The sequence below is a fragment of the Anopheles gambiae genome, chromosome 3, assembly GCF_943734735.2.
Source record: "Anopheles gambiae chromosome 3, idAnoGambNW_F1_1, whole genome shotgun sequence".
Classification (NCBI taxonomy): domain Eukaryota; kingdom Metazoa; phylum Arthropoda; class Insecta; order Diptera; family Culicidae; genus Anopheles; species Anopheles gambiae.
Window position 1 is genome coordinate 316291 of NC_064602.1, and position 23150 is coordinate 339440.

A 23150-nucleotide genomic window follows, 5' to 3' on the forward strand; every position below is an offset into this window, starting at 1 on the left:
ATTTGTTGTTCTATGCGGGGTTGTGTGTTCGTGTCTCTTTGCAGCAGTGATGAGGGAGAAGTGTGCTGGATTTTGAATCCGGTAAACGCATCGAGATGTTCTGTTTTAGGAAGTTTGTGCGTAATACTTCACCAACAGGAAAGGAAAATCGGGATAGTATGTTGACGTTCGCAAAGCCGCTTAGTTGTTGTACATTATTGATGAACGTTTTGGAAATCTGAATTTCACTGAAAGAGCTTTTGATTGTTGTTTGATTGTTTCTGTGCATTGTCTTCGGATGAGTTAGTATTAGTAATAAACACTTAAGTTGATGGTAAAATTTGTCAGTTGTAATTTACTGTATTAAAATGGGCTACTTTTTATGAAACGGCAAACAAAAATAATTTCCAAATAAACCAAAAGCAGCGAGTTACCCTGTGGCAGTGACTTCGCCGTGGCATATGCCGCCATCTAGCGTCTGATAGCTAAAGCGCGTATATTTGAACAGCTCCGCTATCGCCTGTTCTTTGTGATTAAAATCGGTCGAATTTTGTTGTGTTTTTGCATGTGTTGATAGTGATACACCATAAACAATTATAATTACACTTCTTGCATCAATAACAATAAGTTTAAAATTATTTAAAAAACGCACCATATCTCATGCAATGTGGAACAGTTGTTCTACTAACTTGTAGAACGTCAACGCTCCGAAAAGGAAACATCATTCGGAAATACCATTCCAAAATAGTAAATTTACTGATCTAGTTAAAACTACACCTTCATTGTGCATACGATCAGCCACCTAACTACAAAGATGGTTTAATGCCAAATACTTAATTACCGCGGCAATGGATCCTTCACAGATGTGGTCAAATCTCGGACACAGTTTCCGAAGCACCGGCCACGAACATGGGATCCAATCAACGGGGTGTGAAAGACAAGAGTACGCGCGTGCACTCCGGAGCCGGGCAGTCCGTTTTCTATCAGCAATAACAATAAAACATAATTAATTATGCTACCGAGAAAGCGCACGTTAGGGCTAATTTTTATGATGCTTTTTCGATGTTCTTGTCTTGCGCAAGGGGTTACGAGGGGGTGCATGAAGCTTACGGAGACAACTTCCGGGAGGGCCCCCCGGGGTCGTGATCCGGATCACCACTTGGCGATGGCAACCGGGCATACTGGACTGTGCACAGGTCAACTCGGGGGGGGCGGTAGGCTCTTATCGTCGCGGAAGTGTGTGTGTTATTCACACGATGATTTATGAGCGCAAAGAGTAGCCGGGCGTGTACTGTGTGTGTTTTTGCGTGTGTTCGATCGAGTGGCAGCAAAAGGGCAACTAAATTAACTCACGTCGAAAAAGGTAGGATGGGCCATTCTAGTATGTAAAGATGTGATTAGCTAGGATGAAGGGAGTTAAAGTGGGGGATCATAAAGCAAACAACGAAAGGAGACTGGTGTTGGCAAATTTAATATATTTCACCGTCATATTACGACCAATGCACATGAAATTTTAAGCAAAAAGCGTCTATATTTATTCCCATTTGCAAACAGCTGTGCAATAAAATAAACAATAGCAAACTATTAGAAAGTGTTATCTACTTTCCCGTTTCACCTTTGACACGTCCTAAGTCGTACGATCATAAAACGTGATACCGTTGACAGCACAAAGCGTTTGCAAACTTCTTTAAAACATTCCTCGTAAATTGGTGTCGCTTGAAACATCGGGCATCTCCTTTCAATGCTGCGCCAGTTTACACAAACACCCCACGAAGCTCCCTCTGAGGACCCTGGCCCTGGCGTTTGCTTGGCGGTCACCGGGAACGCTTCAGAGAGAAGAGAATATCAATAGAATATCACCAAAGGGCAGTTGGTTGCACAGTGCGGGAAACGAGGAGAAAGGCGAACGTACCACGGGTCAAACGTTTATCATCGAGATTAAATCCGCCACAATGTGCATTGGTTTGCCTGTGTGCGGGTGCGTGTGCTGTAGTGCGCATTCGGGCTGGATAAAATCGCATCTTATCCGGCCGTTGGAATATTTGCCGCTGCCAGCAAAGGCAAACGCCGTTGTTGCGCTGGTATTTCTAGATGGACAACAAATAGTTTGTACGGTACACGGTTCGGTACAAGTACACATACAATGCAAAGATCCCGTGGCCGGAGGTTTGGTATGGATTATGAATTCCGATGCGGCTGGTGCTTTGATCCTTGGTGTCGTTTATCACAATGACAGGTGGTGATAGGGATAGGGAGGTGCTGTTTGGGGAGCTTCGTAACATCTCCAATGTTCGGATTGCACCGAAACAATGACGAGGGGTGGCCGCTTTCAGACTAGTGGAGCCCGCAGTTCCGTCTTCCATTTGGCGCCGTTTTGTGCGATATCGAATTGTATCAATATCAGAAGGTACGTTGCAAGCGACCCGACGATCTGGCGCAACGGCGTGTAGCAAATAGAAACAATTACCGATGGTAAATATTTTACCCCACACACCCGGTGGTTGTGGCAAGGACTGGGCAAGCCTGGAGGATAGCATCTAATACTCACATTAAACATTAGCCCATGATCGATGGTGAACAGACCACTGGCGGTGAATTCGATCCGCTGTTGATGTAGCTGCAGCGAAAGCAGACGCACCTGTTGTATACGCATCCACGGCCACGGCAGCGTGTGTATCGTGAAGGAGGATAGGAGATGCATTAGTTGTGTACGTGTGTTTGTAGTTTGTAATTAGTTTTAGTGTGAGCGTTTATAAATTATGATGTTTTGCTAGCGCGCCCCATTTAGTCGATTCCGATCCGATTATGGTGTGAAGGAAGGCTATGGGGAGAACATACGGCAGGCAATACGTCGATACGTGTTTGAAAAAAACCCACACCAGCGATGTTTTGGGAAGGTAGACAAGTTGGTTTGTGAAAACAGTGAGTGGTTCACGATAATTTGCATTACATGAGGATTAAATCAAATTGTTTCCATGAATCACACAGTATGGATGATTAATACTATTTCCACCTCATAATACGGCATTTTCAATCCTGTCAAAGTCTTTTTAGTTCTTTACCCAGGAAATAGATAGTGTGTGATACTTTCCTCAGTCTGTTATTTGGTGATTAATTGAATTAATTGAATTCGATTCGAATGTTATTATAATTAATATCCACTTTACAGTGGTTATCAGTTTCAAATAGTTGGTCCTTCTCATAAATATAAGTTTCTGTGACATGGTGCTGTATGGTCGTCGATAAGACAAGAAGCTTCATGTACAGGAATTTAACCTCAAAAGGATTGTACTATTCTCCAAACGAATGTTATAAACTAAGACTGGACGATTTCGATTTCGAACTTCATGTAGTTCTAATTGTGCTCATATTCTTCCAACACATCCATACACTCCAAAAGTTTGAAACATAATTGAATCCTCATTCCGTATCACAATTATGCAAATTTCGAAACACAATCAAAATGGTCGGTTGGATGTTCGCTCTATACGGGTGCACCTCGAAAACATGCTCCAAAATAAGCCTTTAACAAAACTGCTGCATATAATTGGCCAGCAGTTCGGTAAGTGCCTACATTCATTGTGCCCAAAGGGCCTGAAAGCAAGTACGAAAAAATAACACATAAACGATGTCCGAATTGTAGAACACCCATCGTGCTAAGAAATAAGCGATTGCGTTCAAATAGAAATATCCGGAGGAGGGTGGAAATTATGACCATTCATTAGCAAGTGAGGCGGACAGCGTAAACGTAGCTACTGCTGCTGCCAATGGTTCTGCTTCACATCCGGTGTGTTGCGCGTAGTGGGTCTACTAAAACCGGACCTAGCAGGCAGTCCCAATATTGACCACAAATCATCGCCATCTCGTGTGAAACAATTCGGCTATTCGGGTGGTCCAGACCGGTTATGTTCTGTGAGAAGAGTTTCGGCCTAAAAACACACATGCACACCCACACACACACATACATGCTTGTACACAAAAAGACGGATATCGAATCAATTTACCGGAAAGTTGCAACAATGGGGCGTTACATAATTCATAACACATTCGGGGTGGTTGTACATTCTAATGCAAATTGCTGGTGATGCTGCCGGTGCTGCTGTTGCTGCTGCTGCTGGAGTGTCATAGTTTTGCGTCCAACCACCAGCACGCGATCACGCGGTGCGGTTGTGCGTTCCGGACAACCAGAACCACGCACACCAGAGATTGTATTGGGCAGTTGAATCGAATGTGCGTACGTGTACGTGTGTGTTATGGGTGGGAAAACCACAAAATATGCAAACGCGCACTGCACACGAGGGAAAGGGAGCAGAGGGTCTGTCAGATCCGGGTCAGTATGGTATGGCATATTAAAAACATAACTTTTCCTCCTGAGTGACAATTGCATCCTGCGGTGGGTGAACGGGAAATGGGAGAAAGAGGAAGGGTGAAGGGCAAAAGAAACAAAAAATCCATCGCTTGAAGGGGAGTGCAATGCGCCATTAACAAAACGGAATGACGCTCAAATAAAAACAGGAGCCTTACCTCCCAACCTAAAACGCACTTTTGTACTCACGCATTCTCTACTCTACCCTCCCGCCCCCCTCCCCTTTTCGCCCCCTCCCCCACTGAACAAGGCTTACCATCGATTTCGTGTCGGGGCAATTTGTTTTCCAGCCCAGTCCATGTATGAGGCTGCCTATTTTTTGGGCCTGCCATGTGCCGTTGGAGCATTGTAGAGAGAAATAGAGAGAGAGAGAGAGAGCGTTGGCGACCGATAATGAAACGTACGACAATAAAACAAGAAGCCTGGGCGCGCACCCCAGTGGACAAACGGAAAACACCCCGGGTGGAAAAGTGAAAAGCAGGATTTTATGTGCCGCAATTTCAGGTCCGTACCGAAAGTGCAATCATTTAACGGTATCGGTAGGTGTATGGGCACAAGCAAGCAACACAAGCAAGAGAAGAAAACGTCAGAAACAATATTTTTGGGAGTCTCTGTGTGTCTGATCTATAATGAAAAAAAAAAAACGTACACCAGAAACAAAGCTTTTGTTAAGGGGACAGTTTTGTAGTGCTTTTTGGGCTTAAAAAGAGATACGAACAAAGAGAGAGAGAGAGAGAGAGAGAGAGAGAGAGAGAGAATGTGTGGCGAAAGGGAAGGAAAGCACTACTTAATTTGTCATTGAAATGCAAACGAAATTGCAATCACTTTTGGGTGGTGCAATGGGCAAACAATCTGCACGCTGATTTATTATACACATACAATTATTCATAATAATAATCATCATCATCGTTGGCGGCGTCGTCATTGTTATTACTATTTTTGGGAGAGCGGACTGGTACGAATAAATCGTAACGATCATTATCTGCAACGCGTGCGCGATGTTTTTGCAGGCGCGCATAATGCATTTCGTGTCAATTTTTGCATCAAGATCGCGAGGGAAACAAAAAGGAAAATGCTGTTTACCCTGTAATGGGTATGTTGGTTGCTTGCGCTGTAGAACTTATGGTATGGAATAATAATTATTAAGTTTGATGAATTTTCCGTAATAATTACTCGTGTAGAGATACCGAATTTCGTGGAAAATGTGTATACCAATTTGATTGAAATCCAATGTTACAAAAAAGCTTTTGCTACATTTCTGCAGGATAGCGAATGTGCAGAATGCTTTCACCTACTTGTTTTATCTTCTTCTAAGTTTGGTGTGACCATTTGCACCAACATGCTAAGCCACCTGCTTTGTTGCTACTGGTCCACAGAATATGTAGAGTGAAACTGTGCTCTGGGCATTCTGTTTTACAAATCAAATAGACTTCCAGTGTGGCAAGGGATTTGTTGTTAGAGCGATGAAGCAACCGGAAGCAAGAGAAACGGCTTGCAATTGTGCATCCGTAACCGAGTGTGCAACTATTTTCTAAAACCGGGGTGTCACTTAATTAGCATATCTTTGCATAGATCGAAACAACGTTTGTCTGTGCTGTGTCGAACCCTGTGGCGTGGTGGTTGTGCCTGCGAGATGAGTGCTTATGCTGTGAACCAAGTGCTGTGATTGCTGTGCATTCGGTGAAAGAGAAGAAAAAACTGTAGCTGCAGCTGAGTGCATCCTCTTCATAGGATGTGCATAAAGCCCAGCGTATGTGTGTGTGTGTGTGTGTCCATGGAAGGGTGGGGGGAAAATGCATCATGCCGTTTGCCATGCTCTACCATATCCATCCATCTCAACATGGTCGGATAGGGGAGTAGGGGTATCGCAAAAAAGGGAAAGGATTAGGCAGACACACATACACGTATGCAGAAACTGGAAACAATACGACACAAAATCACACCAGCAACGGACCAGGGATCCCTTCTGCGTGGAATGTTTTTCCTCAATTACCTCGTTTTTTGCCGAATTACACACGTTGCAGATGCGCAGAATGCGAAACGTCGATATGAATGCCCACGAGAGCGTACTCAAGACCTCCCAGAAGGTTGGTAGCAGCTCGGCCGGTGTTGCCCACTGACCCAACCACAGCATACTGGTGGGATGGAATGCGAAAAAAGGGAAACAAATGGACAGCGTTAGAGAGTAGGTGTGCCATGGTCAGATGGTTGGGAATTGCAACGCCATCGAGCCTTTCGCAGTAACGGGTAATCACACATGCACACGTTTTATAATGTATATAAATAATAAAATCAATCGCTTGGTATGAACGCGGGTGATTTGAGAGTATGTGCGAATAAGTTATGGATTTTTGGAAAGATTCCACGTCCACGCACGGACGTTGATTCGGAGATAGGCAGTTATGTAATTTGCAACACACAGCCACAGCAAGAATTTGCCAGAATATTGTTTAATGTAATGGGGAATAGCAATTAAACTATTGCAATATATCTGGATTTTTTTATTCTCTTGTTATCTGGAGCTATTTCATGAGTTCACGAGCGAGAGACATGTCAAGAGTAGTCAATACCCTATTCACTGTTGAATTTAATATTATATAATTGTTACAATCAAGGAGAATAAAACTACCAAAGTTTCATAATTTTTCCCTTATCTGTATTGTGGCAATTTTTAATTTATTTCACTCACTACATCTTCCCTCCCCATAAAACATGCAATTAATAAAGCAATAGCAAAAGTATAAAAATAAATTGTACCGCTTTCATCTCTTGAAGTGTGAGTGTGTGTATGGGCATTAAACATCACATAAACCTATCCTGCCTCCACACCACAGTAAAAGAAATTGACTGTAAAGGGTTCCCATTCCCATTTTCTCTCTCACAGAGCGCGCTGGCTAAAGTTGATGTTTTAATCGTCGAACCATTATGCACGGTTTAATGAGCAACAGTGCAGTGGGAATGCAACTGCCGCAGAAAGTGCGAATGCAAGCGAAACGGCTGAAGAGAAGAGAAGAGCAAATGAAAATAAAAGAAACACACTACAATACTTGCCGAAAAAGTTTCATCGTGCAGTAGTAGAGCAGCGTCGTGAGCGTTACGAACAGCGTCATCAGGATGAAAATCAACTGCGCCCCGTACGCTTTATTAATATTCAGCGATAATAAATGCAAATGTGTGTATAAATTTTTTATGTCATTAATTATTTTCGCTCTGATGTGGCGCTCGCACGCTGTTGGCTGCAAGTGGTCCGCCGCTCGGAGCAAGCTGGCAACGAGCAGCGGAAATTGGTCCGGTAGTGGTGTTTTTTGCGTTCGCGGCGGCATCACCACCGATGGAGCAGCCTGGTTGACCGTAATTATTTTTTGCTGCTGCCGCTTGATTTTATGCCATCGCCCACCACCCCGAGGGATGGATGGTTCATGCGGCGCGGTCGTGTTTGCATTGGCCGCGCGTTCGATTGGGCCGGTTCGCGATTGATGATGCGGCTTGGCGGTGGCTGAACTGATTTCCCTCAACAGCTCCAGCGTGGTGGAGACGGTTTCGCCCCTATCCGGAGGCTTCGCGTCACGTCGAAAGCGCTCGTAATGGGCCTGCTCCTCGTCGGTGCCGTAAGCGGTCAGCTCGACGAGCAGATCGTTGATCAGCTGGAGACGGTTTTTAATCAACTGCACAAAGGCCACGTACTGCAGCTCAACCGTCGAGCTGGTGAGCATCGTGATGAAGCACTCGAAGATGCAGTACTCGGACGCAGGGATGAAATCGCTCATGTACATGATGCAGTTGTACCATTCGGCAAATCCGATGCAGAGAAATACGAATGTCATGTGCAGGCAGATAAATCTGGCAAATTTTCGGGGAAGCGTGATTGAATACACACACGGACGCAACACGAATGTTGATTGATTGTAAAATTGGAACAACACCACTCACCTGCACCACTGGCCGTGCTTCGGTACCACCGACAGTCGGTCGGCAATTTGTTCGTCAAGCAGCAGCACGCCCAACACAATGGCCGTCAGCGAACGGTGGTTGGCGAGGGCGACCGCATGCAGTAACCAAAACAGTATCAAGCCCGAGTACCGGTTGTAGACATCGATGACTATCGATACAAAGTTCGCTTCGACCTGTTGCTGCCTGTCGACCGTTGGCGTTGAATCGGGTCCGGGTTTGCCACCATCCTCGCCCGTTCCAACGCTGTACGCGTCCGTGTAGTTAATGTAAAGATGAAACGCACTGTACGCTGTCACGACTGCCAGCACGTACAGTGTGCTGCAACGGTTAAAACGGGAGGACCAGCCACCGAACGGCCACAAAGCGAACGTGCTTGATAGAATGTGAAGTGGTCGGAAGCATCGCAGGAACTGCTGTCGTGAGTAGTCCGGAGGAGAGGCGGCACTTGGTGGCTTTCCGGTGTTTATTCCATTCATCGGATAAGCAGCTTCTTCAGTGCAGTCGTAGCCGTGGGATCGAAGTGGGGGTGAAACTGCGAAAAGACTTTATTTCCTCAAGTACAAGCAAGAAAGTGCACCCTTGCAACACATCACTCCACTGGAAATGGTTCAACACTTCGAAGCGGGAGGAGAATTCTTTTCATCGAGCACGGCACACTGTGTTACTGGACTGGCTATAGCGATTGGTACGACGTACAAGCCACTCCGACGCGAACCAAACATGATTAATGTTCTTGCCTGATGGGTTGCAATTAACCTCAAAGTAAAGTGAGTCATAATTGAGCGTGTGTTAGAACGCAGTTCACGCTTCGGGTGAGATGTTTTATTAATACATGCGTAAGTGTTAATTTGATTGGTTCTGGCACCGTTGAGCAGTGATTGTAGAGATGTAGTGGGAAGGTTAAGTTTAGCTCTTTTACTTTTACTGAAACGGTGGTTTTCTCCCGATGATTGTACAGCGTTGCATGCCTCTGAAGTTATGCAATTTGACATTACAAAAGGTGCTTAAGCGCTTGTTGTACGGCAATTCAGAACCATTTGCTCCAACCATGCTAGAAATGACACTCATCGTGATACGATTCGGTCACATAATGATGCTTTCCCGGAGCGTTTATTGATCATTCACATTCATGAACGCCCCGCTGCGCCCGCAATGGTACCATAACGGACAGTCAGTGAAGGACCGGGTTGGGGCGCTGAGTTGGCATCGAGCGCGATGATTATAATCATGATTGCATAAATTTCCCGTTCACTGATCACCACGTTCGGTCCTCCACATGGGCAATTCCGTAGCATATGCATTTAAATCGGGTAATTAAAGGGAAATGCCGAAACGCGTCGAATGCGAAACAACGTTGTTTGTATGATTTTTCCTGAAAAACCCATGTGTGGCAGGCGTTTTGTTATGGCCGAGTGTACAACAATCGAACGGCTTAATCACCGTTAAACGATTGATCGAATTGAATCAAAATGATTAGGTACGTTGTTGTAGCACCAATAATCTGAAAGATAGAGCAACACATAATTAGATCTGGCAGCTGTTTGGCGCGGAAATGAAACCAGTACCGCATGGAATAATGTCAGATCGATGGTGAAGAGTCCACAACAGGAGATGCTCGTCTTGACATTCCGAAACACTAGTTGTTCTTGAGAAATCTATAAAAAGTGTATTGGAATGCGAATAGAAAATAAATGTGGAAAACAGGAGAGCTAACGTTACCGTGCGAAAGTTGATTCGTTGGCATGGTCCGTAAACGTTTGGCATCCTTAGAAGATGAACTGTCCGACGTGCCTCCTCCACTGTATCGTGACTGAAGTAGCACAGTACAAATATCTCTACCACAAACCAAACCACCCAGTACACGGTTTCAAGAAAGTCTTCCGTACTGTCGCCCTGCTGAACCTTGGCCTCCGCATACCGGACGGACATCATGCATGTGTTATACCCCAGCTCCACCAGTGTCACGAACTGGTAAAGCAGCAGGATCGTGTTTTGCACTCCGAAACAGCAGTTAAGCAGCCCGATCGCCTTGAGGAGCTGGCCATGGATGCGGACAAGATGACGCACCGACTCGTACGCCGCCTCACTGCCACGTCCCAGATGGGGCAGCAGTTGGAGCAGCCAGCGGTTAAGCAGTTTCAACCGCTCGCTGATTAGCAGCGCAAACGCCACAAACTGTAGCTCACTGATAACGCAAAGCGTTTGAGGTATGATGCAAAGCAGCAGGCAGTTGGAAGAGAATGGGGAACCACTGTCACGGATGTACATGAGGCAGTTGGTTACCTCCAGCACTGCCTTCACACCGACACCCAGGATTAGCATTAGCAGTACGTTACTGTTAGTAGGAGAGATGAAGTAACGCTGAATTATGTTGGAAAAAAGTTGTAGAATAACTTACCGTAGCCATACAATATTGTTGACTTTAACCTTCGTGATGGCCGATAGTCCAGCAGTTCGAACCATCTCCGGTATTGCCCGATCGACACTCAGCAACACCTGAATAAGGCGACTAAATGCTGGCTGACGAACGAGAGATACCATCACTATACCCAACACCAGTATGCAACCGATGTACTGATTCTTAAGATCGATCGCCACACGCACCAAGTTGGAATCGGTCAGCTTACCCGACTGGCTCAGCGAGGACAGGATGTGATACGAAGCATAAGCTAAGCTGCATCCCAAAGCATGCAGCACACCAATAAAAGAAAAGGCCAACGGTTTGCCATCCTTTCCTTTGAAGCGCTTAACTGGAATATCTGCTGTTCCTATTTTAACACATTTGTCACTTTTACATCCAGCATACGTATCGAGAAAATGAAAAAGTGGTAAATATGTGAAAGCATTTAAGCAGCCCACTTTGGAGATGATATAGAGCGGTATAATGGCGTTTTGTAGACTGATGCTCCATGCGAATACCTTTCGACGAGGCATTGCAACCAAGAGTTACTACCAATATACGAAAGAATGTGTTAAATATGCTAAAATGCGACTTCGGATTGGATTGGTGGCTATTTAATAATTGATGCACTCCTTTCGCCATTGTCAGATTGTGACAAGATATGTCATTTCATATGAAGAAGATTAATTGATTATATTATAATCACATACTACTGCAAGCAGGCCCACTTTATTTAGGGTTGTATGAAAAAGGCAATAACTAATGATCAAAGTTCATACTAAGCTAAGCAGCTGAAAGAATCATTCTATCTGCTTGATCTTCAAACGATAGTGACGTGATCTCTTTATAATATCTTCATAAATAGATGCCAACAAAAGAATCGTAAGATAAATCTGAAGTCAAGGGTACATTTGCTTTGTTTTCATACGCTATCAAGTATTAAAGCTTAGATAAACTAGTTCCAAGTCGTACATAAGCCATCGTTTGAGAGTTTCAGTGACATTATACTTGCATCTCTACAAAAAAAAAACAGAAACAAAGGAAAGAAAACGGAAATTATTTATCAAACATGCTTATCTTACAACCACAAGCAGGTCTAAGGGAGCTATGGTTTAAACTCAGTTTTGCTTCAGCAGTGTTCGGGTGTGGTCCTGTAAAATAGTTCTTCAACATGAAAGTGAAATGTGTGATTTATTTGACTCTGTTGTAAGTATAATGCTCCGAAAAGGTATAGTTTTGTATGTACAAGCTCTTTAATTTCCATTACAAACAGATACCGTGTGTATTGCACAACAGCTGCAACGACAACACCCTCATCGAGTACCAATAAAATACACTATCGATGTACAACACAAGGCTATTATTATTCTGAAGCAAAATTTTCCAATGTAATCATCGACGAATCAACAATACCACTATTCACATGTGATTCTACATCACAGAAACAAACAGTGAAATTCGAAATGTCATCAATCCAAGAAGTACCCAAAAAGTTGTTCGACACATTTTCTAATTTATTGGTGGCCAACTTTACCCGTAGTGGAATCAAATACATCAATCGATACAGTTTGGACAGGGCAGTCAATCTTCAAAAGCTGGATTTGTCTAGCAATGCAATCGAACAGCTTAATGCAAATTGTTTTTCGGGAGCGACTGCCCTTCTTGAGCTTAATCTTTCGTTCAACAATATCAGCTCAATCGATAAATTGACATTCAACACACTATTAAATCTGATATTGCTTCGGTTGACTGGAAACAAGCTTCGATCGTTGGATAACAAAGTATTTGAACCACTTAAATCATTGCGTACGATTTATCTCAACTCCAACGAGCTGCAGGTCATTGAGTCGGGCATAATTGCTAAAAATACTAAACTGCAATTTCTTCTTCTGCAAAACAACCACATCAATATGGTTGAAGAAGGAGCATTTTTAGTTGAAAATTTAGAAGCATCTTCGTCAAATTTGACCATTGTCTCTTTAAGCAATAATAAGCTAACGAAATTGAATTTGGGAACGATAAAAGTCAATCAGTTGTATCTTACGAACAATACGCTAGAGGCGCTTCATCTATCGCCGTGGATTGGAACGGTTTACGCGGAAAACAATATAATATCGAATGTTACAGTGAGTGATGTGACAAACATGCAACTAAAAACGTTAAGGTTGGCAAATAACTCGATCACATCTCTAGAATCGATACAGCAATTCCATTCGCTCGTCGACCTGGATCTGTCCAATAATCACATCGGACCATTGAACATCACTAGCCTTGCAAAGCTAGCCAATCTTCAGCAATTGGGACTAGAACGGACGTTCATTTCCAACCTCCAGCACGGAACCTTTGCACAACAACAATCTCTCAAATGGTTGGATATATCCTACAACAACCTCGATCGGTTTGACTTTGACATTCTTACGTCATCTGCAGCGCTTCAGCAGATCTTTCTGGACGGTAATCGGCTAAAGTCGCTGAACTATGAGCATCTGAAGAAAACGTTCCCGGCGCTTGTAAAAATCGGCTTGTCGGAAAACAACTGGAACTGTACATATCTGATCCAGCTTGTGCGCTATTGTAACGAACATTCAATCGAACTGTTCAAGTCCCAAGCGGTACAGAATCAGACCAACGTCAAGGGTATCTATTGTTTCGACGACAAGAATCCGCTGGCCAACTGGAACAACACATTGCAACATGTGCAGGCGCTGCATCCTCATCTGAACAGCACCACCGAGGATAGTGCCCTGCAAACGTTGCTGCAAAGTGTGCTGGATGACGTGAAACGGTTTAGTGAGAACCATGCGGACGTAGCGAATCAAACCAGCAAGCTGGATGGTGCTGTGTACGATCTGACGAAGAATCAGTTCAACATCCAGAAGGATGTGAACAGTTTGAGACAGTCACTATTCGAGATACGGCTTGCATTGGTGGCGAACCGTACGAACGGAAGCGTTGGGGCGGATAACGACGAGCTACGGCGTATGATCGAGACGGCAAACAATCTGACGCTGGACAAGCAGGAGCTGCGTGCCAAAACACTCGAGTTTAAGATATACGAGCAGACGTTTAAGGTGGATAAGGCGTTGGAGTTGGCGCAGGAAAGTATAGATAAGAACACAGTCCTAGGCAAACGAGTCGAGCAGTGGATCAGCAACATTGTGAGCACGAGTGGTATGTTGGGGCAGGATCGGTTACTAGTCCATCAGAGTGCAGCACAAGTTGAAGGTAGCGGTGGAAATGGCAATGGAGTGAATATTGCAGTGTTGGTTATGCTTTGTGTCCTAATAGGGTTGATCATGATTGGAATTTTTAAATTAAACCGTGGATCGTACGGTGTTGAACGAAGGCGCTATGCTAACAGAGATAGCAGCATGGCAACGATAATCAATAATGATATCTAATTACAATATAGAACCCTATTTTCAAACACGTTACAAAGAGTAGCATGTCGCGTTTATAAATAAAAAAAAACACACACATTTGTTAGAATGGTTATAGGTCATTTCATCATGAGTTCTGATATTTTAATTTGTATATTGATTTATTTTTATTTGTTTTACAACTGCTTTCGGTCGATAAGCCTCGATCGATAGCAATCATAGATAGACTCAAAAATCTACCATCCAGCAACCTTTTACCCTATTAAAGGAGAATTCGAGCAGCAAAAAACCCTCCAATGACAGTAACCATGGAACAGGCGTTACAAAATGACATTTCTTTTAAAATAACATTTCATTTTAGGATACTTACGTATGGGAGACTATACATTGACACGTTTATACGTGTAAAGACTATACGTTCATAAAGGGCCGTTTTTGAATCCATAATTGTGACTTGTTGTAAGAAATGTCGTTTGGAGACATTTGATTTTTTTCACTGTGATATAGTTATATGCTACTCATTACATAGTTTAGGCTTCCAAGAATCAAACTGCGTTCTTTTATGTTTAACTTCGTCTAAAAGATGTTGATCTTCTGGTATCAAGATTCATGCTAACGGATTCAGTGATTAACGTTGCTATTCAATAACGCCACGAAGTAAACTTCGTTGAAGATTGATCTCCATGAACTTGACTTACTGGTAATAAACATAGCTGCCGTAGCCTCATCAAACAGTTTCTAGAATCGAAAGCAAAGCAAAGAAAACGAAAACAATTGATCATGCATGCTTATCTCTCACTTGCAATCCGGTCTAGAGCAGCAGTCTATTACTTATGCCGAATCGATTAAATTCAGTTTTGCTTCAACAGTATTCAAGTGTGGCTCTGTGATCGTGTACTTCATCATGCAACGGAAATGTGTGATTCATTTGATACTATTGTAAGTAGAATGTTTTGAATGGTGTAGTTTGCTTCCACACAAGCTGTAATATTTACTTTATAAACAGATGGTTCATCGTTGGTACAAATGGATGTGTAGCAGAGGAATACCATTGCAATGTTGAATACTATTCCCATGTTGTGTCATTTTCCAATGTAGTCGTTGAAGGATCAGCAATGCCTCGCTTCTCGTGTAGTAACAGCGATAACATTGCAGATCTTATATTCAAGATGTCATTATTGGAAGAGGTGCCCAAACAGTTGTTTGCTACTTTTCCTAATTTAGTGGTGGCAAACTTCACCAGGAGTGGAATCAAACGTATCAATCGATACAGTCTGAACAGAGCAGTACATCTTAAAAATCTTTATTTAAAAAGCAACGAATTGCAAGAGTTAAACGCGGATTGTTTTTATGGAGCAGCAGTACTTCTTGACCTTGATCTTTCGTTCAACAATATCAGCTCAATTGATAGAATGGCGTTCAATACACTGTCCAAGCTGTTGGTACTTTGGATGTCTGGAAACAAGCTACGATCGTTGGATAGTAGAGTATTCGAGCCACTCCAATCGATACGTACAATTTATCTCAACTCTAATGAGCTCCAGGTCATTGAAGCATGTCTGTTTGTCGCAAACCATAAATTGAAAAATATTCTTTTGCATAGCAATCACATCAGTGTGATTGAAGAAGGAGCATTTAGAGACGAAAAATCTACAGAGTCATCGACAGCACTGCTCATACTGTCTCTGAGCAATAATAAGCTAACGAAATTGAATGTGGAAAAAGTTAAAATAATTCAGCTGTATCTTACAAACAATACGCTAGAGGCAATTCTCCTATCGCCATGGGTTCAAACACTTTACGCGGAAAACAATATAATATCGAATGTTACAGTGAGTGATGTGACAAACATGCAACTAAAAACGTTAAGGTTGGCAAATAACTCGATCACATCTCTAGAATCGATACAATTATTTCATTCACTAAACGAACTGGATTTATCAAATAATTATATCGGTCCATTGAACATCACTTGTCTAACAAAGCTAGTCTTCCTGAAAGAATTGAGACTACAGCGAACGTTCATTTCCAACCTCCAGCACGGAACCTTTGCACAGCAACAATCTCTCAAATGGTTGGATATATCCTACAACAACCTCGATCGGTTTGACTTTGACATTCTTACGTCATCTGCAGCGCTTCAGCAGATCTTTCTGGACGGTAATCGGCTAAAGTCGCTGAACTATGAGCATCTGAAGAAAACGTTCCCGGCGCTGGTAAAAATCGGCTTGTCGGAAAACAACTGGAACTGTACATATCTGACTCGCCTAGTAAGCTATTGTAACGATCACGCAATTAGACTGTTCAAGTCTCAAGCAATACAGATTCAGACGAACATCAACGGTATCTATTGTTTCGACGACAAGAATCCGGTGACCAACTGGAACAACACACTGCACCAGGTGCAGGCACTTGATTCTCATCTGAACGGCACCTCCGAGGATAGTGTTCTGCAAACGTTGCTGCCAAGTATGATCGATGACACGAAACGCTTCAGTGAAAATCATACAGACGTAGGGAACCAAACCAGCAAGCTGGATTGGATAATACGTGACTTTACAAGGAATCAGTTCACCCTAATTATTGCAGTATTGGTTGTAGTGTGTCTCATACTGGGAGTGAATGTGTATTTCCTTGTGAAATATCATCGTAGGTCGTGTAGTGTTGAAAGAAATCCCTATGACAACAGGGACAACAGCGTGGGAATGATCATTGAATAATGATATGGATCCAATATACAGATGTATTTTATTCTTCGATAGTTTATTTTGATCTGAAAAATGCGATAGTAAACTAAAATATAAACATGACATTTGCATGACATTGGGTCATTTCAACATATACTGTTTTGGATGAATATTTATTTCTATGTGAAAATGATTATTTTTATTTGAGTCTAAATCTGATTGAGATTTGATCTGAAACGCGAGTCCGTCTAGTAAAATTTTAATCATTTGCTTGAAGAGTAAAGTTTGGGCGTATGGGACGATATGCTTTTTTATAGTTATAATTAAACACATTTTTGCAACTGCTTTGCTTTTTTATTTTTATTTATAGTTAAAGGATAAGATTATTTCTTAAACTTTGCATTTGGTCAGGAATAGCTGAAAGTTATTACCGCGAATTCTTGGGCTAACGGGAATTGTTGTATATGCAAAATTTGCCTTGCACTATGCGACGTTTTACTGTCTTTCTCTAATCGCGGTTCGTCGTCACGCAGTGATGGGAACTTGCCAAGCTAACTTGGCTTACTGGTGTAGCAAATGTAATTGACCTAACCTGACTTGCGGAAAGCAAAGAAAGCGGAAACATTTTATCAAGCCTTATCTCACACTCAAGAGCTGGTCTACAGCAGCTGTTTCGAAACGATTTGACTCAGTTTTGCTTCAGAAGTGTACGAGTGTGGTTCTGTTAAAGCTACATTATGCAAGGGCAGCGGGTGTTTTATTTAATTCTATTGTAAGTAGAATGTTTCGAATAGTGTAGTTTGTTTCCTCACAATCTCTTATATTTACATTACTTACAGATGGTCCATCGTTGGTACAAATGGATATGAAGACCAGTATTATTGCGATCCTGATTACTCCTCACAAACCTCATTTGCCAATGTAATCGTCAATGGATCAACAGTGCCTAATTTTTCATGTAATTACCATTATAACGTTCAATATGTGCAGTTTGAGATGTCATCATTGGAAGAGGTGCCCAAACAGTTATTCGACACATTTTCTAATTTGGTGTTGGTAAACTTTACCAGCAGTGGAATCAAATTCATCAATCGATACAGTCTGGACAGGGCAAGAAATCTTCAAAACCTGGATTTGTCTAGCAATGCAATCGAACAGCTCAATGCAAATTGTTTTTCGGGAGCGACTGCCCTTCTTGAGCTTAATCTTTCGTTCAACAAAATCAGCTCAATTGATAGAATGGCGTTCAATACATTGTCAAATCTGGAATTGCTTCGGTTGACTGGAAACAAGCTTCGATCGTTGGATAACAAAGTATTTCAACCACTTGAATCGTTACATACGATTTATCTCAACTCCAACGAGCTGCAGGTCATTGAAGCAGGTCTCTTTGTCGAAAATTCTAAATTGAAAAATATGCTTTTGCAAAACAACCACATCAGTATGGTAGAAGAGGGAGCTTTAGGAATCTTCATATCTACAGAGTCGATAGTTTCTTTAAGCAATAACAAGCTTACGAAATTGAATCTGGAAAAGATAAAAGTTACTCACTTATATCTCACCAATAATACGCTGGATACTCTTAATCTATCGCCGTGGATTGGAACGGTTTACGCGGAAAACAATATAATATCGAATGTTACAGTGAGTGATGTGACAAACATGCAACTAAAAACGTTAAGGTTGGCAAATAACTCGATCACATCTCTAGAATCAATTCAGCAATTCCATTCGCTCGTCGACCTGGATCTGTCCAATAATCACATCGGACCATTGAACATCACTAGCCTTGCAAAGCTAGCCAATCTTCAGCAATTGGGACTAGAACGGACGTTCATTTCCAACCTCCAGCACGGAACCTTCACACAGCAACAATCTCTTAAATGGTTGGATATATCCTACAACAACCTCGATCGGTTTGATTTTGACATTCTTACGTCATCTGCAGCGCTTCAGCAGATCTTTCTGGACGGTAATCGGCTAAAGTCGCTGAACTATGAGCATCTGAAGAAAACGTTCCCGGCGCTGGTAAAAATCGGCTTGTCGGAAAACAACTGGAACTGTACATATCTGATCCAGCTTGTGCGCTATTGTAACGAACATTCAATCGAACTGTTCAAGTCTCAAGCGGTACAGAATCAGACCAACGTCAAGGGTATCTATTGTTTCGACGACAAGAATCCGCTGGCCAACTGGAACAACACATTGCACCATGTGCAGGCGCTGCATCCTCATCTGAACAGCACCACCGAGGATAGTGCCCTGCAAACGTTGCTGCAAAGTGTGCTGGATGACGTGAAACGGTTTAGTGAGAACCATGCGGACGTAGCGAATCAAACCAGCAAGCTGGATGGTGCTGTGTACGATCTGACGAAGAATCAGTTCAACATCCAGAAGGATGTGAGCAGCTTGAGACAGTCACTATTCGAGATACGGCTTGCATTGATGGCGAACCGTACGAACGGAAGCGTTGGGGCGGATAACGACGAGCTACGGCGTATGATCGAGACGGCAAACAATCTGACGCTGGACAAGCAGGAGCTGAGTGCCAAAACACTCGAGTTTAAGATATACGAGCAGACGTTTAAGGTGGATAAGGCGTTGGAGTTGGCAAGGGAAAATAGCGATAAGATTGTAGTTCTAGCGAAACGAGTCGAGCAGTGGATCAGCAACATTGTGAGCTCGGGTGGTGCTGCTGGTATGTTGGGTCATGATAGGCTGCCAATCCATCAGAGTGCAGCACAAGTTGAAGTCAGCAGCGGAAATGGCAATGGGCTGATTATTGCAATGTTGGTTGTGATGTGTCTCATGATGGGAATGATTATGTTTATTATTGCAAAATTCCACCGGCGATCGTACGGTGTTGAACGAAGGCGCTATGCCAACAGAGATAGCAGCATGGCAACGATAATCAATAATGATATTTAATTCTAAAAAGCATTGTGTTGCTTAGAGTTTGCTGTATCATGACTGTTAAAAGTAAAAACTTATTTCATGTGATTTGTATGTTTTATTTGTAAAATATTTGGAAGAAATCTTTTCCTTTTTAATGCTTTTCTCCTTGCGTTGGTAATTAAAGGCTTGACATTTATTTTCCATTAAAGGACTTTTAAATGACGCACCTTCACTGTCCGTTTCGTAAATCTTATCGCGTGCATCAGGGAACACAACTTCCTGAAACTTGCACGCGGCGTTTTTGAAATGGTGGTGGTGGTTTTAATCAATTTATGCCTGGCGGCAGGCGGTCTCGTTGGTGGCCCATCTCCGCTGAGCTGTTTTAAGCAGGGTGCACTTCGACGTTGCAGCAACAACGTCATAATCTAATTATGCGGTAATGTTATCGGAAGATATTAGGTGATAAAGTTTCACCAACGACGGAGCTACAAAAGTGGTAACGTGTGTGTGTGAGTTCTGGAAAGATAGTGGGTGGTTCCTTACTAGTTTAAATTATTTCATGCGTTTGGTGTCGGTTGCTGTTACCGTCTAGAGAAGGTGAATGGTGCCAAGAAGGATGTTAATAATTGACTTTTCAATTCCTCAACCGACACTTACATGCACGCGTGAGAAGGTGAGAAAGAAGCAATATAAAGTAAACATTAACCAAAAAATTGTTCAGAAATGCAGAAATTATTTCTTCTTCTGTGGCAAAACTAAGGTATTTAAGGCACTTTTGGCAACTCTAGCTTGCGAAGATGGATTTCATTGTATTCTACCAGTGTACGAAAATGCACACCCCATGCATCATCGTTTCGGTTGCAGGGTATGATTGGTTGGTGCACTCAGTGCACATTACGCGCGTGCTTCCACGTAGAAGTTGTGGTGTGGGTGCTTTTTAGTTAGCTATAAATTATGCTCTATGAAATAGGGTCCAAAAAGTTACTGTACAGCCAGCCTAAATGCTCGGTCGTTTTTTTTGCAAGTGTTTGTAATGAGTTTAAGGGGAGAATGTGCACTCGAAACGTTCTGAATATGCACGAGCCACTTCAACTAAGGTAATTTTTAGTATACTAATACACTCGGCGTTGATAAAAAAGTTGAGAAATTGTTTTCGCATCGTATAACACATCAATTCCGGACCCTTTCACAGCCCAGTTGAGTTAGTCATTGCAAGCAAATAGCAAAAACTGTGCAGTACACTGGGCCGGATGGTGGTACAATCGTCAACTCGTACGACGTAACAACATGCTCGTCATCTGTTCAAGTCCAGAAAAGACCGTGCCCCCATACGTAGGACTGACTATTCTGCTATGGTTACAATAAGTCACTGAAAGCCAAGCTCACTTCACTAAGTGGGTACAGGCAGGCCTTGACCGACAGCTAGTGTTGTGCCAAAGAAGAAGAAAAAGTGCAGTAAGCTGCTGTTTTAAATGTCAATCACAAGAAGAAGAAATAGTAAAATAGCTGTGACGCATCGGTTTGCTGGTGGACAACAATTTGGTATATGGTAGAAGGTGGAGAAAAAACTATACAAAGATAATTGAGTTGCTATGTTAATCGATTTTTATTCGTTTGATTGATGAAACAGTCAAGGTTCAAGTTTTAAAAGTGCCTGTCGCAAAGCCAAACATTATAAAACAGGTCATCAGTTACATGAAATGTGAAACACAACTACAACTGCACCACATGTTATTTCATCCCATGACCACGAGTAAAGCAATTCCTACAATGAATGAAGGTTCGATCTTTTCCTGTACATTGCAACAAGCAAATACCACCCCGTTCTGGTATCAAGGAAAATCAAGGCTGAAGCTCCCTTTCCCGAAAATCCCTTCTTTCCGGTGTTGACTTCAGTTGGTTCCTGCTCGAAGTATCGGAAATCGTTGCACCATCGTAGGAAATTGGAGCTCGTTCATAATGGATTTATGAAGTGAACGCTTCCACAAAACCCTCGGACCCTACCGCTCTCCAGGCCTTGAGTTTCTAGGATGGCTAGGCCAAGTAGTTTCCATCCCGGTGGAGAAATAGAACCATCCTGTCCTGACAATCGAGCGGCGTGCTTTGGTGCAGAAAAAGAGATGTCAGTCGGTTTGCACCGAGTGATGGAAGATTCGGTACAGTTTCAGTGGTGGTGGTGGTGTCGGTGGCATTGTGACCATAAATAGTAGCATCCAACCAGCATCCAGAATCGTTGGTTTGGGAAGAAGGGAACCAAACTGTGGTGGATGAAGCAACCCGCGTTTGATTGATACTGGATGCAATGAAGCACAACCAGGGAAATGGGTATAATCATTCACGCGGAAGTGCAATTGTGTGTGCGATGCAGTTAGAAACGGGTGTAGGGATGGTAGGTGTAGCCAGTTCGCCGGTTGGGCGGTGTATCGATTTCGTGAAGTGCATTTTTATCGACTCAATGGCATGCCCGTACGGCAGGCAAGCGTCCTAGTTTTCGTGAAAAGTGTACTGAAAATTGAAAATTATGGTAATGGGCGCACGTACCAGGTAGTTACATACAAATCGAACTGCAGCACGGTATTATGTGATATAGGACAAATATGTCGTGTTCATGCTTTCCGCCGCAACAAACCCTTTCGTTTGGAGTAGAGTTTGAGATGACAGGCGTAATGTACCATAGAAAGCTATATTTGATTCTAGCATGTTTTGAGAAGTACCTGACAAGAGCCGATTTTATCCATTTGTTTCCGATTAGGAGATAGAAAAGGTAGGAATTTTTTCAATTTTGAAACAGAGATGGCAGATAGTGATGGCAAAAATAAACAACTTTATTTGGGAAGTGATGAAGGAAAAAAAAACAAACCAACATGCAATCCAAACATTGCGTCTAGACGAGAAATTATTCAATTTCCTGTCCATTTCCGTTAGGCCTGCCAAAATTTACAGCCGGCTTTGCGTGTGTGCAGTGGCTATACTTTTCCTTTGCAAGTTCTGTTGAAGAGTTGTCCATTCAAACCGCTTTCTTAAATTGTTGCATAAATAGACTGTACAAAGTTAGTCATCCTACAACACTTTAATACAGAAGTCGATAAACTTTGATTGGGCGCTCGATTCCTACCTTTCATGGGGGAAATACAGTAATAGCATCACACACATACGAAAACTCTAACAAGCATATGGGACTTGTTCGTGTTTTGTGTGTGTGTGTGTGTGTGTGTGTGTGTGTGTGTGTGTGTGTGTGTGTGTGTGTGTGTGTGTGTGTGTGTGTGTGTGTGTGTGTGTGTGTGTGTGAGAGTCTTTTTGCCAGCTTCTCTTCCATTTCACCCAAGGGGTTAAGGACGTTTTTTGCCTAATATTTGGCGTGCTCTAGAGCTCACGGGTAAGTTTGTTTCTTTCCTACACTATAAGTGCGCTTACACAGTTACAAAAAAAGCCTCAGTCACGAAGGGATGCTGGGTAAGGGTCGTCTTTTTTTGTTGTTGCTTTGTTCATCT

At 42.7% G+C, this 23150-nt stretch overlaps 4 protein-coding genes and 1 pseudogene across 4 annotated transcripts in view; 3 read left to right on the forward strand and 2 right to left on the reverse strand.

The window, feature by feature from the left end:
* LOC1278206 (zwei Ig domain protein zig-8) overlaps nt 1–23150 on the forward strand; it is a 63163-nt gene that overhangs the window by 1532 nt on the left and 38481 nt on the right. The gene's annotated exons all lie outside the window — the stretch shown is intronic.
* LOC1278210 (gustatory receptor for bitter taste 66a) lies at nt 1435–8924 on the reverse strand (annotated as a pseudogene).
* On the reverse strand, nt 9075–11504 carry LOC1278209 (uncharacterized). Its single transcript, XM_317761.3, has 4 exons — nt 10695–11504; nt 10016–10631; nt 9862–9951; nt 9075–9797 (listed from the first exon to the last, which is right to left on the reverse strand). Exons 1-4 carry the CDS (start codon nt 11228–11230, stop codon nt 9729–9731), a joined length of 1311 nt encoding a protein of 436 aa, XP_317761.2. The 5' UTR covers nt 11231–11504; the 3' UTR covers nt 9075–9728.
* Nucleotides 11743–14199, forward strand: LOC133392693 (toll-like receptor Tollo). Its single transcript, XM_061653251.1, has 2 exons — nt 11743–11903; nt 11971–14199. Exons 1-2 carry the CDS (start codon nt 11869–11871, stop codon nt 14096–14098), a joined length of 2163 nt encoding a protein of 720 aa, XP_061509235.1. The 5' UTR covers nt 11743–11868; the 3' UTR covers nt 14099–14199.
* LOC133392694 (toll-like receptor Tollo) lies at nt 14819–19764 on the forward strand. Its single transcript, XM_061653252.1, has 3 exons — nt 14819–15016; nt 15084–17536; nt 17604–19764. The coding sequence occupies exons 2-3, from the start codon at nt 17502–17504 to the stop codon at nt 19690–19692; spliced, it is 2124 nt and encodes a 707-aa protein (XP_061509236.1). The 5' UTR covers nt 14819–15016; nt 15084–17501; the 3' UTR covers nt 19693–19764.

What these genes read in the sequence shown, in the direction of transcription:
- LOC1278209 (XM_317761.3), bottom strand. Translation starts at nt 11,230, where the DNA reads ATGCCTCGTCGAAAGGTATTCGCATGGAGCATCAGTCTACAAAACGCC. An exon ending in AACAATATTGTATGGCTACG is followed by an intron (nt 10,632 to 10,694) that starts GTAAGTTATTCT and finishes TCCTACTAACAG; the next exon opens with TAACGTACTGCTAATGCTAA. An exon ending in AACGAATCAACTTTCGCACG is followed by an intron (nt 9,952 to 10,015) that starts GTAACGTTAGCT and finishes CACTTTTTATAG; the next exon opens with ATTTCTCAAGAACAACTAGT.
- LOC133392693 (XM_061653251.1), top strand. Translation starts at nt 11,869, where the DNA reads ATGAAAGTGAAATGTGTGATTTATTTGACTCTGTT. An exon ending in GTGATTTATTTGACTCTGTT is followed by an intron (nt 11,904 to 11,970) that starts GTAAGTATAATG and finishes CATTACAAACAG; the next exon opens with ATACCGTGTGTATTGCACAA.
- LOC133392694 (XM_061653252.1), top strand. Translation starts at nt 17,502, where the DNA reads ATGCAAGGGCAGCGGGTGTTTTATTTAATTCTATT. An exon ending in GTGTTTTATTTAATTCTATT is followed by an intron (nt 17,537 to 17,603) that starts GTAAGTAGAATG and finishes CATTACTTACAG; the next exon opens with ATGGTCCATCGTTGGTACAA.